At 32.0% G+C, this 16,237-nt stretch overlaps 1 protein-coding gene across 1 annotated transcript in view; it reads left to right on the top strand.

Annotated features, from left to right (window-relative positions):
- LOC126749380 (uncharacterized) overlaps positions 1–16,237 on the top strand; it is a 67,059-nt gene that overhangs the window by 10,720 nt on the left and 40,102 nt on the right. The window contains exon 2 of the mRNA XM_050459047.1: positions 1,205–1,289. Coding sequence (XP_050315004.1) covers positions 1,209–1,289 — 81 coding nt within the window. The 5' untranslated portion in view covers positions 1,205–1,208. The remainder of the gene's footprint in view (positions 1–1,204; positions 1,290–16,237) is intronic.

Here is a 16,237-nt window from a genome sequence, read left to right on the forward strand (position 1 = left end):
CAAGAAACAATAAGAAGTTGTTATTCTAATTTATTTTTGTTACAGTGAGAGAAATTTTTTTAAAAGCCGCAAATTCAACGTATGAAAACTTTAGCTTTTTTATTTATGAAAAGCTTGCTTTATTTAAATAGAAAATTAAAAATATTCTATATATTTTTCTTATAAGGCAAAGAAAAAAAATGTATATTATGATAAGAACTGCCTTTGAAAATTATTAAATTGGCCAAATTAAAAAACAAAATACAATGTATTTAGTGCTTTAAAATAATTAAATAAGTATCATGGCAAACATTTAAATTTTCTATAAATAAGTCTTAAAAAAATTTTAATTTCCATGTTATAGAAATTTCGGAAACTTTTCAAAAAATTACATTTTAATTTTATTCAAAAAATATATCGCTTTAGCAAAAATAAGATTTATATAGAAATTATTGAGATCTATCATCATCGTTATAATTTTTCAACTGTTTTTAATCGCTCAACTTTTGCAAAACTTATACGATTTTTAAGAAAAAAATTATAGTAAAAGCTTTATTTAAATTTAAACTAAAAATTGATAAATGATAAATGAAGAAGTGAACAACAATGAGTTATTGTAAATTTTTTTCAAAACTGAAAGTTAACCAAATCAAGAAGAAAAAATGAGTGCGTGTTAAACATTCAAAAACAATTAAAAAAGTCTCATGGCAAAAGTTAAAATTTCCAATAGAAAAGCCATTAAATAATAATAATCTTTATGTTATCGGAAGTACTGGGGTTAATAAAACTCTAAAATCCCTAAAGTTTTTCAACACTACGATCCGGATTTTCTGGAATTCGTATTTTTCTGGCACACTTTATCCATTTAACCGTCTATAGATCGATTTATTTAAAGTTCCTGTTTAGTCGGGCGTAAAGGATAATTACTGACAAGTGAATATCGGAAGCCCCTTAGTCCTGTCAACTGTGACGTAAGGGAATTTGGCAGAAGGGTTGAAGGGCTCGCCTTCATCCCTAATAATGAATGCGTTTCCGAACCCTTCGGTTTATATTGTTGCGGCTTAAGGATATACGGAAGTTTGGGCATTGGGAATATTTTTACTCGTTGTTTATTAATAACGATTCAACGTAGGAATGTAAGATTTGTCAAATTGAATTTGCAAACAAAAATGCTCAAACAACGTCTTGCTAGTCAAACCAAAAATAAACCCTCATACTTTTACAGGTTTATGTTGAGTCCGTTCTACCCTCATGTTCCCATACTGCTCTGGATTATATTATGCCATTGCCATGCCAAAGATCTTCTGCAGGTAAGCATTTAACCCTATTTAAAATGCTTAAAATTTATTTATACCCTTAGAGGTTTTTCCTTAATTTTATCGGATCTCGGGGGCGATTTTAAAAGGCCATTACCGAGCGCGCCTCGTCAGGAAAATAATCAATTATTTAGTTAACGAGGGCCATTTTGTTTATGCTGAGTGTATATAAGGAAACATTATCGTATGTTTTACCTTTTAAAGTGTATAATAATATGTTGCGATATTTTGGTGGCGTACCAATGTTTATGTAGATTAAATTTTCTTTGAAAAAATTGGTTGTTCTTTTGAGCTGTTGGAAACTGGAAGAAATTTAAAATAGGAGAAAAGTTCTTGTCACATACATAACACCGCCCAACAGCATGTATGTTGCATGGAATATTTTTATGATTCTAGGCTTATTTTTAATGCTGATATTAAATAATGTCATCAGTTTATATGTGTCAGCTCTAGTTTTTGAGTTAAAAGGAGGGAGTATTTTTTGGGAATTAAAAATACACTCAACGTACAAACATTTTTAATTACAAGAACTATACACTCAGGAATTTTCTTTTATATGATTTTCTACTAGTTTTGAATGAACTGCTACTAGCCCGGGAGCCAGTGACAGATTTTTTTGACCAATTTCAACCCTGACCAAACTTTGTGGAGTACTAAATTTCGTTGTGCTTTAAGGCAAAATGACCATCAGCTAGCGCACCAGCGGTGGGTGGGCCAATGGGAGGGCCGAAAACACATAAAATTTTTTTTAACTTTCAGTCATTTCCATCGTTCACTTGATATTTATAACATGATTCATAGTTGATATAAATCTCTTTATTATTCATATAAGGCTGACAATATTATACTTATATAGAATATTACTTTTCACCTTGTGCGTCGTATATACAAGATCGTGTATATTTTACAAGTCGTTTGATTTTAACAAAAATGATAATAATAATGTTGTTTTAAATTGATTTATATACCGTTAAAAAAGTACAATTGAAAGAACTTTTTTGATTTAATTTTTTTTTTCAACAACTGGTTGAATTTTCAACCAAACAACGAGCCAAAATATGAAAAAGTTTAATTTTGAAGTTTAGTGTGTTAAATTTTCAATTTTTTTTATTGAAAATTCAATTTTTATTTAACAATGTAATAATTTCATTCTTAAATAGAAATACATATTATCGCATTTTTACGTATCATGTAAAATTCACGTCAAATAATATTATAATAATAATGTAAGTCATTTTAACCCTGCTGAAATTTTTATAGATGGTAGTTTATGTAATTATTTAAATAAAAAAAATCGTCAGCCGGCTGCATGTCGGTGGAAAGCCCGTCAGCTTATACACTTAACAACGCGGGTGGGTGGCATATGTGATTTACGCGCTACACCTTTCACAGCGCTAGCTGACGCCTTTTTCACCGACATACAATCGGCTGACGATTTTTTTTATTTAAATAATTATATAAACTACCATCTACAAAAATTTCGGCAGGGTTGAAATGACTGAAAGTTGAAATTTTTTTTACGTGTTTTCGTCCCTCCCATTGGCCCACCCACCGCTAGTGGACCAGCTGACGGTCATTTTGCTTTAGAGGACAACTAAATCTAACACTCCACAAAGTTTGGCTAGGGTTGCGATGGTTGACAAAAATCTGTCACTAGCTCCCGGGCTATACTCTGAATACTCCAGCAAAAATCGGCCAACATATGTGCATCCCAGCGACCCTGAAATCGTTCCTCCATGGTTCGAAGATCTTGGTGGAATCGTTCACCCTGTTCTTCACTCATGTCACCGAGATTTTCAGGAAAATGGTGTAAATGGCTGTGTAGGAAGTGCACTTTGATGCTCATGTTACATCCAAGTCGCTGGAAGTGTGACAACATCTCTTCGACGTGCGCAATGTAATCATCACCCTTCCTATTACCTAAGAAATTTTGGATAACCCAAACCAAAGATAATTATACTAACGAATAGATAACCCACGTAAATGGCAAGCTGTGAACCGACAAGGAGATGTCAATGCTTCCTTAAATAAGAATATTTTATGCGCTAACCTTGTAAGAATCGAAGCGACGTTGCCATTACTGATAACATTTTAAATTTTATCTAATTCTCTCGCGCCGCGCCGTATAAAGACAGAACGAGGTATTCGCAAAAATTAAGTTTTGGGAAAATGGATGTTTTAATTAATTTTTAGTTTATTCTTAACATATTCATTTAACTTATTATTAGAAACTTGTGACTATGTTTTTTGCCTTATTTATTTAGATACACTGAGATAAAATTACTTGGGCCTTAATATATAGTGAGGTTTTGTCGCCTGCATTATTTGCCTCTATAAAACTACATAAAATATTACACCTACCATATTATTTCATTGAAAAAATTTGTAAAAAACGCGAAAAATTGTTGAGTCATCACTTTGGTTTTGTTCGCATTAAAATTAAAATTTCTCTATTATTATTTCAAACGCTAAAATTAAAAAAAAAAATGCACGTGCCTAGAAAAATAAAACGATTCCAAATCTATAAGACTTAATTTTTGGCATTTTTGCATTGATTTGTCTTTCTACCGCATCGCAGAATTATTATTGATAAGGCCTTAATCTTTAAAGTTGACATTTGAAGTTAATTAGGAACAAAGTGAAGGAATATGTTTTAATAGAAAATAATTCTCACAAACATTTTAAATAACAAAATCAAAGAAACATTACTAGTACCTATATTATTTTTATGAAAAAACTTAAAGTTATGGTTTAAAAAGTAATAGGATATCGGAAGTTTCCAATTCTTATATAGGCCTTTAAATCGAAAATACGAGAGCATGTGTTGCTTTTTTTGAGGAACGCCCTAAGACACCTGAATCTTCAAATCCTTCAATGAGATCGAGTTTTTTGTTGTATTCAATTAGTTTTTTAATGCTAACCTCGTCAAAGACTAACACACATTTTTTTAAATTTTTGGTCATACCCTCACATTTTTTTTTAAGATGATACTTTAAACCGTTATCAATATCTGTTTTAAATAAATTTTCGCTCATCCATCTTCGTATTGTTGAAACGGACGTTAAAATAAAACCTTTTCGCCTCAAAAACATATATGCCGCAGGAGATTTATAAAAAATTGACACAGACACTTTTTTTTCCCTGTTGTTCCATTTTTTTCTAGACTGTCCATTTAATTGCATCAAAATAAATGTTTTTGGTACTACTGATAGAAATATTAACAACGGCATTACTTTTGAAATTAAAGATTTATAATTTTTTTGTTTTAACTGTAAAAGTCGCATACAGATTTTTTTTTTAAATTTACTTCTGAGAATTTTTATTTTGTTTTTTTAACATTAATTTTCTTGACGTCATTGTATGATTTGGAAGTTTAATTATTTCCTCTAGTTTTTTTGTATTATGATCGCCTTCGTTTAAATATAATTTTTTCGTTATATTTTCGTTGGTTGTCGGACTGTCTGCAGGTAAAGCCCGTTTTTCCCCGAATAGGTCCTTTCTGGTGATAGTACTTTTAAATGTTCATCTGTTGGGAAATATACGTAGGGTATTGCATTTGTTTTTAAATAACGCCGTTTTTCCGTCCGAAAAGCGCTGTCCGCAAGATGTCTCTCACACAAGTGTTTATTGTTCAGGATTTCCAGATCCATACCAAGTAACGTTGCGTTTCCTGAAATCGGTAAATAATAAAAATACCGTTTGATGATTAATTTTTATTTCGGGTGTTCGCCAAGAGTGACCTAGGAAAATATTGACTCTCCTTGTAGAGAGAAAAAATATTTAAGTTAATTAAAGAATAATAAAATCTTCTAGCAACAAAATAACTACTATTTTTTTTTAATTGGTGTGTTTAGAGGTTATGTCCAAAAATCTTGATGAGTTTTTTCTCAAGCTGTACTTACAGGTACTGCTCAAAGTAGAAAGCCAAATGACTACTGTATTTACTACCAATACAGTAGTCATGTATAAAATGACAAACTTATTTGACGGTCCACTAGTCAAGATAAAAAAAATGTCTGTAAATACATTGCAATAAAAAAAGATAATTTTTTATATAGATTTTTGGCTATAAAGCTTAATAAAGCTCACAGAATCGGCGTGAATTGATATATATGTCAAAGGTATTTTGACTATCAAAGTAACAAGTGGTAGAGATTTAAGCTATTTAAATAAGTAAAAAATGTCTGTGCGTGACGTGCTATTTTATTGGCTGTAGATTTTAGTGCTCTTTAATAAATTTTAATACTTTTTTCTCTAAGTTAAAGAGGAAAGCCAATCCCTATAAAAAATAACATGAGATTTCCTGTGTCCCACTTAGCAATGGCAACACTAAGTATACAAAACTGCATGAGCACAAAAAAACGATGGCGCGCAAAAGAGAAATTCTATCAAAAATATTTATATCAACGATCCCATCCTCAAACTTCCCCAAAATCGGTATCATATAATACCTACCTATTTAAAAAGAAAAGCGTAACTTATATTTTTTGTCAACCTGATGATCTAAATTTGACGATTCTTAAAGACGACGTTTAAAGTTGGTCAAGATCAGAAGATTCAGTATAATAAAATAAAATAATATATTTTTCGCCTTCACTCAAAAAGTTCACTTTATTGACTTTTACAGATGAGGCAGTAAAATGATTAATAGGGAGTAAAATGATGAAGTTTACTACACGAGCTTTAGCGAAGGCAGTAATTTTAAAACGCCTATTTTACTCTAATAAATAACTATTATTATTTGTTATGGTACTATTTTTAAGGTTTTATCTCAAAGTAATTATTGTTTTGGAATTTGACTATTTAAACCGGTATTATATATTTTTATTCTTTAAATTTAATTTTCAGTATTCAAAAATTAACTTTGTACATCACCTCATAGTTTTACCACCTTACACATTTTTCATTTACCTAAAAGTCAGAAAGTTATAGTTTTTGGTTAACTGTAATTTTCCTTGCCGAATAGTTCCCAATTAAAACTTGAGATAGATATAGATTGAAGGTGATGTTCACTTCACAGGTATTCAGCTGTAACTTTGCGTAAAAATACACGTATTTATACCTGGCTCTTCTAGGACCCACAGTTAAAGACCCATGAAATGAACTTTAGGTGCAAGGTGTTCCATTTAAGAGGAAAAACGGCATATTTTTTACTTTTTCCGTATCTTTACAAAATTGAAGATAGCCAATCGACGTATTTTAACTCGGAGAATCTGAAAATCGTAATAAGAAAACAATGTCGTCAGTCTTTTTTGTTTTTTTATGGAATTATTTTCTTATTACGATTTTCAAATTCTCCGAGTTAAAATACGTCGATGGGCTATCTTCATTTTTTTTAAATATACCGGGAAAGTCAAACAATATGCCGTTTTTCCTCTTAAATGGAACACCCTGTACTTACTTACTAAGGCACTGTTAAGGTATGAGTATGTTTATAGAACTCTAGGACTTACCGCAATTTAAAATCCAACGTTCGCAAATACTTTTTTTACGAATTTTTATAAGGAAATTTAAACATCTTTAACGTAGGATTCTCTCTTCTAGTTCGCATACAGTCATAATATTGGCATACATTACCCGACATTATGTATTACAGAACCAGTGACAAAATTTTAAAAAAATAACAGAATTATTTGTAAATAAGTTTTGTCAAAAATCGACGGAGAGCTTTGCCGGTGTTGATAACCTGTATCGATACGTCCGTCACAAGAGCGAATAACAAAAATAATATTGTGTTGATCAGCCGAGTCGCAGCCGCCAAATTAAATTTTGCAACACAGCCAAGCGATCGGCCAGATTTCAACGCGTAATTTCACCGATGGATCCTCGCTCGAAAAGCGGGGATCCTTTTAGGTGGTCAAAAAATTTACACGGGATGGGTTTTCTATAGTTTACTATTATTTTCTTTGCCCAAACAAAGGAATCCCATGCATTTTTCTCAATTTCTGACATTGAGCTGGTGAAATTAGGATCGTTTACCAACTTGCGAATTTGTGGACCATCAAATATACCTGCCTTGAGTTTTTCTGAACTTAGACTTGGAAATTTCCTTGAAATATATTTGAAACATTCACCATCTTTATTTAATGCCTTAACATATTGCTTCATTAAACCTAGTTTAATGTGCAGGGGTGGCAATATGATACGATCTCGTGGCACTAGAGGTTCATTTATAACATTAAGACTACCTGGAAGTAGTGCTTCCCTAGAGGGCCATTCTTTTTTTGACCAATGTTCTGATTTTGCTCTACTATCCCATAAACACATAAAACAAGGATATTTAGTGTAGCCTCCTTGTTGTCCTAAAAGGAAGTTCACCATCTTAAGATCAACGCAAATCACCCATTTATGATCGTTATATTTGATTTTGTTCATGACCAGTGCTATTGTGGGGTATTCTTCCTTAACTTTAGTTGAATGTGCTATTGGTATAGAGCCTAGTTTATTTCCGTTGTGCCGAGTCAATAAATAAACGCCAATCGATTGGTTCATATTTCTGCAAGCCCATGGCAGTCATTAAATCAGAAATATTAGTACAAAATACAAAATTATCCTCCTCAGCGAAAAAGGGAAGTAAGTCTTTTTCTCGAGTGCGGTAATAAGAAACTTTAGTTTCTTTAGTTAAAAGATTTCTCTCTTTTAATCTGGAGGCCAATAATTCAGACGAAGTTTTGGATAGTCCAAGGTCTCTAATTAAATCATCAAGTGCACTTTGATCGAATGGTTTTGCTTCAAAGAGATTTTCTGGAACAAACTCATCATCGCTCATGCTACTCAGTTCATTCAATTCATCAGAACTTTCTGTAGATGTAGATGGTAATGGTAAAGATGTATCTTTTGAGCTCCTTACAGGCCTCACAGCTGATGTTGATGTGGGGTAAATCCATTTGGAGCGGTTCGTCTTGTTGATTCCTTTTATATTAACAACGCAAAAATAGCAGTCATCGTGATGATTTAAAGGTTCACGCCAAATCATTGGGGATTGGAATTTAAAAGAGAGTCTCTTCTTGGTGGCCCATAAACGTAATTCTTCAACACAAATTTGGGCACCCAGCACTTGTTATCTGTTTCCAAAGGAAAACCAAAACACTCTAAATACGCTCGTTTCACAAAGTCTGACATATTCAATCGAAATTTTTGAAAAACATATTCACCACAAATATAACAAAAACAATTCGGATCGTTAATGCAGACCCTTCTTAGAGAAGTCATGATGAAAATATGTTAAATGTAAAGTTAAGAAAACAATTATGTGAATCCCTTGTACTGTCTCATTTTAATTATGCTGACGTAGTTTATGGGTTTTGTCTAGATTTGGTAAGTCGGGTAAGAATTCAAAGGGTCCAAAATGCTTGCGTTCGATTTGTTTATGGTCTCCGAAAATTTGACCATGTATCTTATTTGTATAGAGATATTAGATGGCTTAAAATGGATATGCGCAGGATATTACATTTTGCAGTGTTTTTATTGAAAATAATTAATGACACATCTTCCCCTGTCTCCCTTAAAGAAAGACTAATTTTTCGGGACACTGTTCATGGTTTAAATATAAGGTTTTCTAAAAGAATTACGGTTCCACTTCATCATAGTGCCATGTTTCAGAGGTCATATTCTTATAATGCAGCAAATATTTTTAATAAAGTACCAACAAACCTAATTAATTTATCAATTCAATCTTTTAAAATAAAATTCAAGGAACATCTATTTAATTTGCAAACCAATGGAGATTTTTTTTAGTGGCTTTTGTTATTTGTGCAATTTTTCTGGCAAATTTAATGTTTGTTATGCAAGTTTCTTCTAGTTTCTTCTAATTGTAATATTTAATTAATAATTTATTGTAATTTACTAATTAATTTGCCTATGATAATTTTTTTTTTTTAACTACCTAATTTATTTACTGATGGTAAAGTATAGCTTCTGGTTCAGTAGAGTAGCTCTTTAAAGCTAGACTGCGCCAGTGGTTTATGCTACTTTTTTTTTTAATAATGTTTTTTTTTCTCAGCTATGTTTATGTAATTTTAAAAATAAAAGGCATATTTATTTATTTATTTATTTATTTAAAATTACAATAATTTATCTAAAATGCGACTATAATAGATAAAAAATAAAGATAAATGAGAAGAACGTAGCTATATCTAAACAACTCGAGCTGTTAGAGTAAAACTGACGACAGATTCGCAATCAGATGCCTCGAATTAGTAAACAACAATAAAAATATTTCAGTCAACATAAAATAACCTTCGATTTGTTGTGCAGTGTAATTCATAATTTAGGATAATCCAAAATAATTTCGTGCAGGCAGTTAAAAAAAAATTTCGTTTTATAGTAATATTGATTAAATTCAGGCAGTTGAAACAAAAAATACAAAACTACCAGAGAAAAGCAAAAGAAAAAGATTTCAACTGTCTTGAAAAATTTCTCTTAATTAATATTGTTAAATATGTACTAACAAAAATGAAAATCTTCATCAGGATTGTGATTTTAACGATATTAAAGAATTCAAAAAAAACCTTTTTTTGTTTAAATTATAAACGATTTTTTCCCGTCAAAACATCAAGAAAATTAATTAAGTTTGACACAAATACACAATCAATTTAAAAATTATACAACCGTTCCGTCTAATAAAATAATTAAAAATTAAATTAAATTAATGGAATTTTCCCTTGGCAGTCGAAAATTGAAAATTCCCGAGTTTGTATATCAATCGGAATTAGGCGGAAATATGTTCGCGGCATATTTATCTAAAAATAATTACAGTAATGTCCGGTATATTTTCGTGTTTAATTAAACCGAACATCCCTAATAACGAAACATATTCGGATTAGATAATTAAATTAATTTACGTTGGAAAAGTGCCGGTTTTACCGCCCGCCCCGTCGGTTTCTACCCCGTCGTTTTGTTTTAGCGTCGATCGATCGAATTGTTTATTAAATAAATGGTCAATAAATAATAATGTTAATAATAATAATTTTTATTTAGTAAAATGGAACAAAAAATGTATTAATCGTGCTTCCATTCTATTTCCAAAGAACAACAATCGGTGGTATTAATTGTGTTTCAAAACAAATTGCGACACATGTTTCTAGGTCGGGTTTTATGATGACTCGAACAAACAGGGCATCTAGATTACTTGCAATGGACAATCATCGCCTCCAAGCAAGTCGAATACAATTAAAAAAAAATTTTTTACAAAATACAATAAAGAAAAAAGAAAAAATTCACTTAATATATGTGCTCTAGTTATGGAACATATAACCCCTGACTATAGTATATTTTATTCCTTAGTTTATTGAATATGATCTTTTGCATTGTAAGCATTTTTACTTTAGCTAAGAAGTAATTTGTATTGTTTTAATCAGATAGATTTAAGCATTAGTAGAGTTAAGTCACAACGCTGTAACGTTCTTAAAATAAATTTTTAAAAAAAGTCTTTTCATCTTTCAAATCTATAACTGGCGCAGTCGACGGAGTTCTAAGTCGAACAATATCCGACAAAAATCGCGGAATTGGTTCGTTTTTACGGTTTATCGGCAATCGCGAACCTTGTGAATTTACGAAGAGGCAGCACCCAGGAGGAAGTCAAACTTCGACCAAATCTATTGGGAGAAGAGCGTTCAGCAACGGTCCAACTTCGACCAACCCTAGATTAGGCTTGGGAACACAAGCATCGGTTCCTATAGGCAACGTAGTCTAAGAGAATGCAGCTTTTCATCGCTGAATTTTTGCTATTGTCCCTCAACATCAAACATGCAAGACCTGACGTAACATTTCATGACGTATCCAAGAACCCCGGACTTTTACCAGTGAAATTAGGAAACTCGCAAAACATAATTGATTACTGGACTTTCATTCAAATTTACGACATCAACCCTATTATCAGTCAATACCTCATAATGCAAAAAACTATATACGACCTAGAAAAAAACATAAAAAACTGTTCTTTATATAAAAAAGAATATTTTAATTCATACAATTTAGCTTCAACCTTAAAAGAAAAAATAAAAAATCAAATACTTCAAATAAATCCATTCTCTCTTAAAACTCGCGAAAAAAGAGGCCTTATAAATGGATTAGGCAGTATTGTCAAAAGTATAACCGGCAATTTAGATAATGAGGATGCTCAGCGCTATGATTCAGCAATAACTTCAATTATGCAAAACGAAAATAATATAAAACTTTTAATGCAAGAACAAATTACCATAATAGATAATTCTAATAAACTTTTTCAAAAACTCTCAAAGAATTTAACTTCCAATCAAAATATTTTGGAATCACAAATAAAAGAAATTCAAATAGAGGTCCAAAGACTTAACAAAATCAGTTTTGAAGATAAGCATTTCTTTCTTTTGCAAACAATTCTATCTCATGCTACCACATTCTTACAAGAAATGTATGATGTCTTAGAAGATCTTCAAATAGCAATAACTTTTTCAAAACTAAATACCTTTCATCCATCGATCATTAGTCCAAAAGACTTATTCAAGGAAATTCAATTAATTTCTACGAGTTTAACATCCGGTAAACTCCCATTTGATCCAACTTTTAAAAATGTATTTCTTTTTGAGAAAGTCCTTAATATAAAAAGTTACACAAAGGAAAATAAAGTCATATTTATCATTGAAATGCCGATCGTAGAGAAGAACAGCTATAAACTGTACCACCTTTATCCTTTACCTACACCTTCAAAAACCTTCCACGATGTAATATTTCCGCAAACCAAATACCTAATCCTTAATGAGCTGAAGTATGCAAAATCCAACCAACCATGCAGGAAGATCACCACCAACGAATACGTTTGCCAAGACTTTAACCCCATGCCTATAGACGAAGATGCATCTTGCGAAGTACAGATGCTAAAATTTAGAGAATCAATATCCCAATGCCAGCAGACGAAAATCCAAATTACCACCAACAAAGCAGAAAAACTGGAAGAAGGAAAATGGATGCTAATCGTACCTCGACCTCTTGCAGCTATCCAGACTTGTGGTTCCAATAAAGACAATATCCCATTAAATGGCACCTACATCGTAGAACTGGATTCTACTTGTGAACTTCGTGTCGGAAACATTGTCATCAAAAATTACAAGGATCCAGAAACCCATTACAAAAACATCGAACTACCTCAAATCAACCTATCACCGCCTAGCAATGAAGCTACACCAATTCTCTTTAATAATTTGGAATTAAGCTCACTGGACCTAAATGAAGCCAAACATCTTCATAAATCCATCGAGATTCAGCATCAAAGACTTGACCGGGCCCTGAACCAACCTGTATACTACCACAGAACCAGCATTTATACCGTATTACTTTATATTCTGCTAGTAGCAATAATTAGCTACTTTATGGTGCAGAAATTCCTGATGCCAAGAATATCTAAGAGAAGCCTACATCCAGACGAATCTATGACGAAATCCTGTTCAGAAATCGTCATATAACCACCTCACCACTCCTGTACCATCCGTAAGCTCGTTTCTTAGGAGGGAGGAGTTATGGAACATATAACCCCTGACTATAGTATATTTTATTCCTTAGTTTATCGAATATGATCTTTTGCATTGTAATCATTTTTACTTTAGCTAAGAAGTAATTTGTATTGTTTTAATCAGATAGATTTAAGCATTAGTAGAGTTAAGTCACAACGCTGTAACGTTCTTAAAATAAATTTTTAAAAAAAGCCTTTTCATCTTTCAAATCTATAACTCTCTCAATAGTCTTTTAAACTGATTAACATTTGTACTAGTTTTTACATCATGTGGTAATTTGTTGAATTCACTTAGTCCTCTATATAAAAGATGATTATGCGTTTGACTGGTACTACATCTACTACCTAAATTAAATCCTCACAATTTCTAGTCTTATAATTGTGGATAAAGTGCCTGTTTTTAAATAAATTAAATACAAACAAGTTAACATTAAAAAGAATTCTTTGTTGGACGGATAACAAACTTAGAACATCTAACATAGTCTTCATAGGTGTATGTAGCGGTTACATTTTACATTTTGAATTTTCTCGAATTGCTGAATTTTATACTGTGATAAGTTATATAGTAGTGTCGAACAAAACTGTATATGAGGAAGTGCAAGGGCATTGTATAGTGAAAGCTTGGTATGCATTGATAGATTTTGACCTATTCTGTTAATAAACCCGACTTTTTTAGTAAACTTTTTTATAATATCAGCTTATCATATCGAGTCCCTAATTGTACCCAAGTACTTAATATTTCCATCATACACCAATTTTTCTCCATTTATTGTGATACCTGTATTATTTATACGAGGGCGGGTCAATAGGTCCGTGACTTTTTGAATTTCCCGCCCTTTAATGGAAATGGCAACTCTGCTCCTGTCAACAGAGAACTGTCAGTTGACGCCTGTCAAAATTTGAACAAGCTGCGTCATTTAGTTTGTGTTTGACAGCTGTTGATAGCAGACTACCACTCTTTTTGAGAGGAAAATGGAAAAAAATGAATTATTTTTACGGAAAAAAACCATCACTCAAACCAAGGCTAAGCTTGATAAATATTATGGGGACTCTGCACCATCCATTTCCATGGTAAAGAAGTGGTTTACTGAATTTCGATATGGCCGTACAAGCACGGAAGATGCCGAACGTTGTTTGTGTGAAGTTATCCATAAAATGCCAGCCATAAAGTTACCGCTCCGCGTGACCGGCCTACTATTTGTGTCAGGCCGGATATTTTTAAAAATCTAAGGAAATGAACATCATCTGTATAAAATTACGTAATAGTACTAATTTTTATCTTTATTATGCATTAAAAAATAAATTTAATCTTAAAAAACAAGCGTATATGAGGAAAAATAATATTTTTTAATGTTTAATATTAGTTATTTCATTTTCATAATTTCTGATATTTTATGGTGAATGAGTTCTTATATTTTAATACTTTTAAATATATATAAATTTAAATTCTATCTCATAAATAAAAATAAAATTTGAATGGAATCCAAATTTTTTTTCCAGATTTTGTATAATTGGTGCCCTCCTATTTTTATGCAAATCAGAGTGCATGAGTTTTGTTATATAAGGGATTTTTGGGACACTCTTAGGTATACACTCACATAAGTTTAGATAGATGCCACCCCTTCGTAACCTTTAGAAAAAATGAAATTTGGTCAAAATCCCGATTTTTTCAAGAATGTTCGTTATTTAGTGCCCTCTTACTTTTATGCAAATCGGAGTGCATGAGTTTTGTTTTAATAGTGATATTAAGGATACTTTTGAGTATACTCAAAATTGACCCTCGATTTTGACCAAACTTAATTTTTTCTAGAGGTTATGAAGGGGTGGCAACTATCTAAACTTATGATAGTGTATACTCAAAAGTATCCTTAATATCACTATTAAAACAAAACTCATACACTCCGATTTGCATAAAAGTAAGAGAGCATTAAATAACGAACATTCTTGAAAAAATCGGGATTTTGACCAAATTTAATTTTTTCTAAAGGTTACGAAGGGGTGGCACTTATCTAAACTTATGTGAGTGTATACCTAAGAGTGTCCCAAAAATCCCTTATATAACAAAACTCATGCACTCTGATTTGCATAAAAATAGGAGGGCACCAATTATACAAAATCTGGAAAAAAAATTTGATTTTGAGAATTTAAATTTATATATATTTAAAAGTATTAAAATATAAGAACTCATTCACCATAAAATATCAGAAATTATGAAAATGAAATAACTAATATTAAACATTAAAAAATATTATTTTTCCTCATATACGCTTGTTTTTTAAGATTAAATTTATTTTTTAATGCATAATAAAGATAAAAATTAGTACTATTACGTAATTTTATACAGATGATGTTCATTTCCTTAGATTTTTAAAAATATCCGGCCTGACACAAATAGTAGGCCGGTCACGCGGAGCGGTAACTTTATGGCTGGCATTTTATGGATAACTTCACACAAACCCGAACGTTTTGGACGCCCAGTCGAGGTCTCTACATACAAAACAATCGAAAAAATTCACGATATGGTTTTAGCCGATCGGAGATTGAAAGTGAGAGAGGTTGCGGAAGCCATAGGCAACTCACATGGTTCAGTAGTTTCAATTTTGAATGATCATTTGGGTATGAGAACGCTTTCCGCAAGATGGGTGCCGCGTTTGCTCACAATCGACCACAAACGCAAGCGTGTGACAATTTCCCAGGAGTGTTTGGCGTTATTCAACCGCAATATGGACGAATCTTTGCTTCGTTTCGTCACCGTGGACGAAACGTGGATCCACCACAACACGCCGGAGACCAAACAGTGGATTTCGCGGGGTGAATCGGCGCCCAAGAAGGCAAAGGTGGGTTTGTCAGCCAATAAAGTCATGGCGACCGTTTTTTGAGATGCACGCGGTATAATCCACATTGACTATCTTCAAAAGGGGAAAACAATCAATGGAGAATATTATACCAACTTATTGGATAGATTTAATGAGGAACTGAAAGAAAAAAGACCACATTTGGCCAAAAAAAAAGTTCTTTTCCACCAGGACAATGCAAGGGCCCACACATGTGCAAAAATCCATAAATTAGGTTACGAATTACTTCCTCATCCGCCCTATTCTCCAGATTTAGTCCCCAGTGACTATTTCCTATTCCCAAACTTAAAGAAATGGCATGGCGGAAAGAGATTTGACTCCAACGACGAAATCATCTCTCAAACAAATGCCTATTTTGATGACCTCGACAAATCATATTTTTCCGAAGGGATAAAAAAATTGGAGAAACGTTGGACTAAGTGTATAGAACTCAAAGGAGATTATGTTGCAAAATAAAATAACTTTTTATATAAAAACCTGTCTTTTATCCAAAAAGTCACGGACTTATTGACCCGCCCTCGTATTTTTGTTTCCTTTTTTAACAAAATGTTTAAAAAAAAATTGTAAGTTGTTAAGTGCCTGGAAAAAAAAATGTTTTTCCT

Source organism: Anthonomus grandis, assembly GCF_022605725.1.
Source record: "Anthonomus grandis grandis chromosome 1 unlocalized genomic scaffold, icAntGran1.3 Chromosome127, whole genome shotgun sequence".
Classification (NCBI taxonomy): Eukaryota; Metazoa; Arthropoda; class Insecta; order Coleoptera; family Curculionidae; genus Anthonomus; species Anthonomus grandis.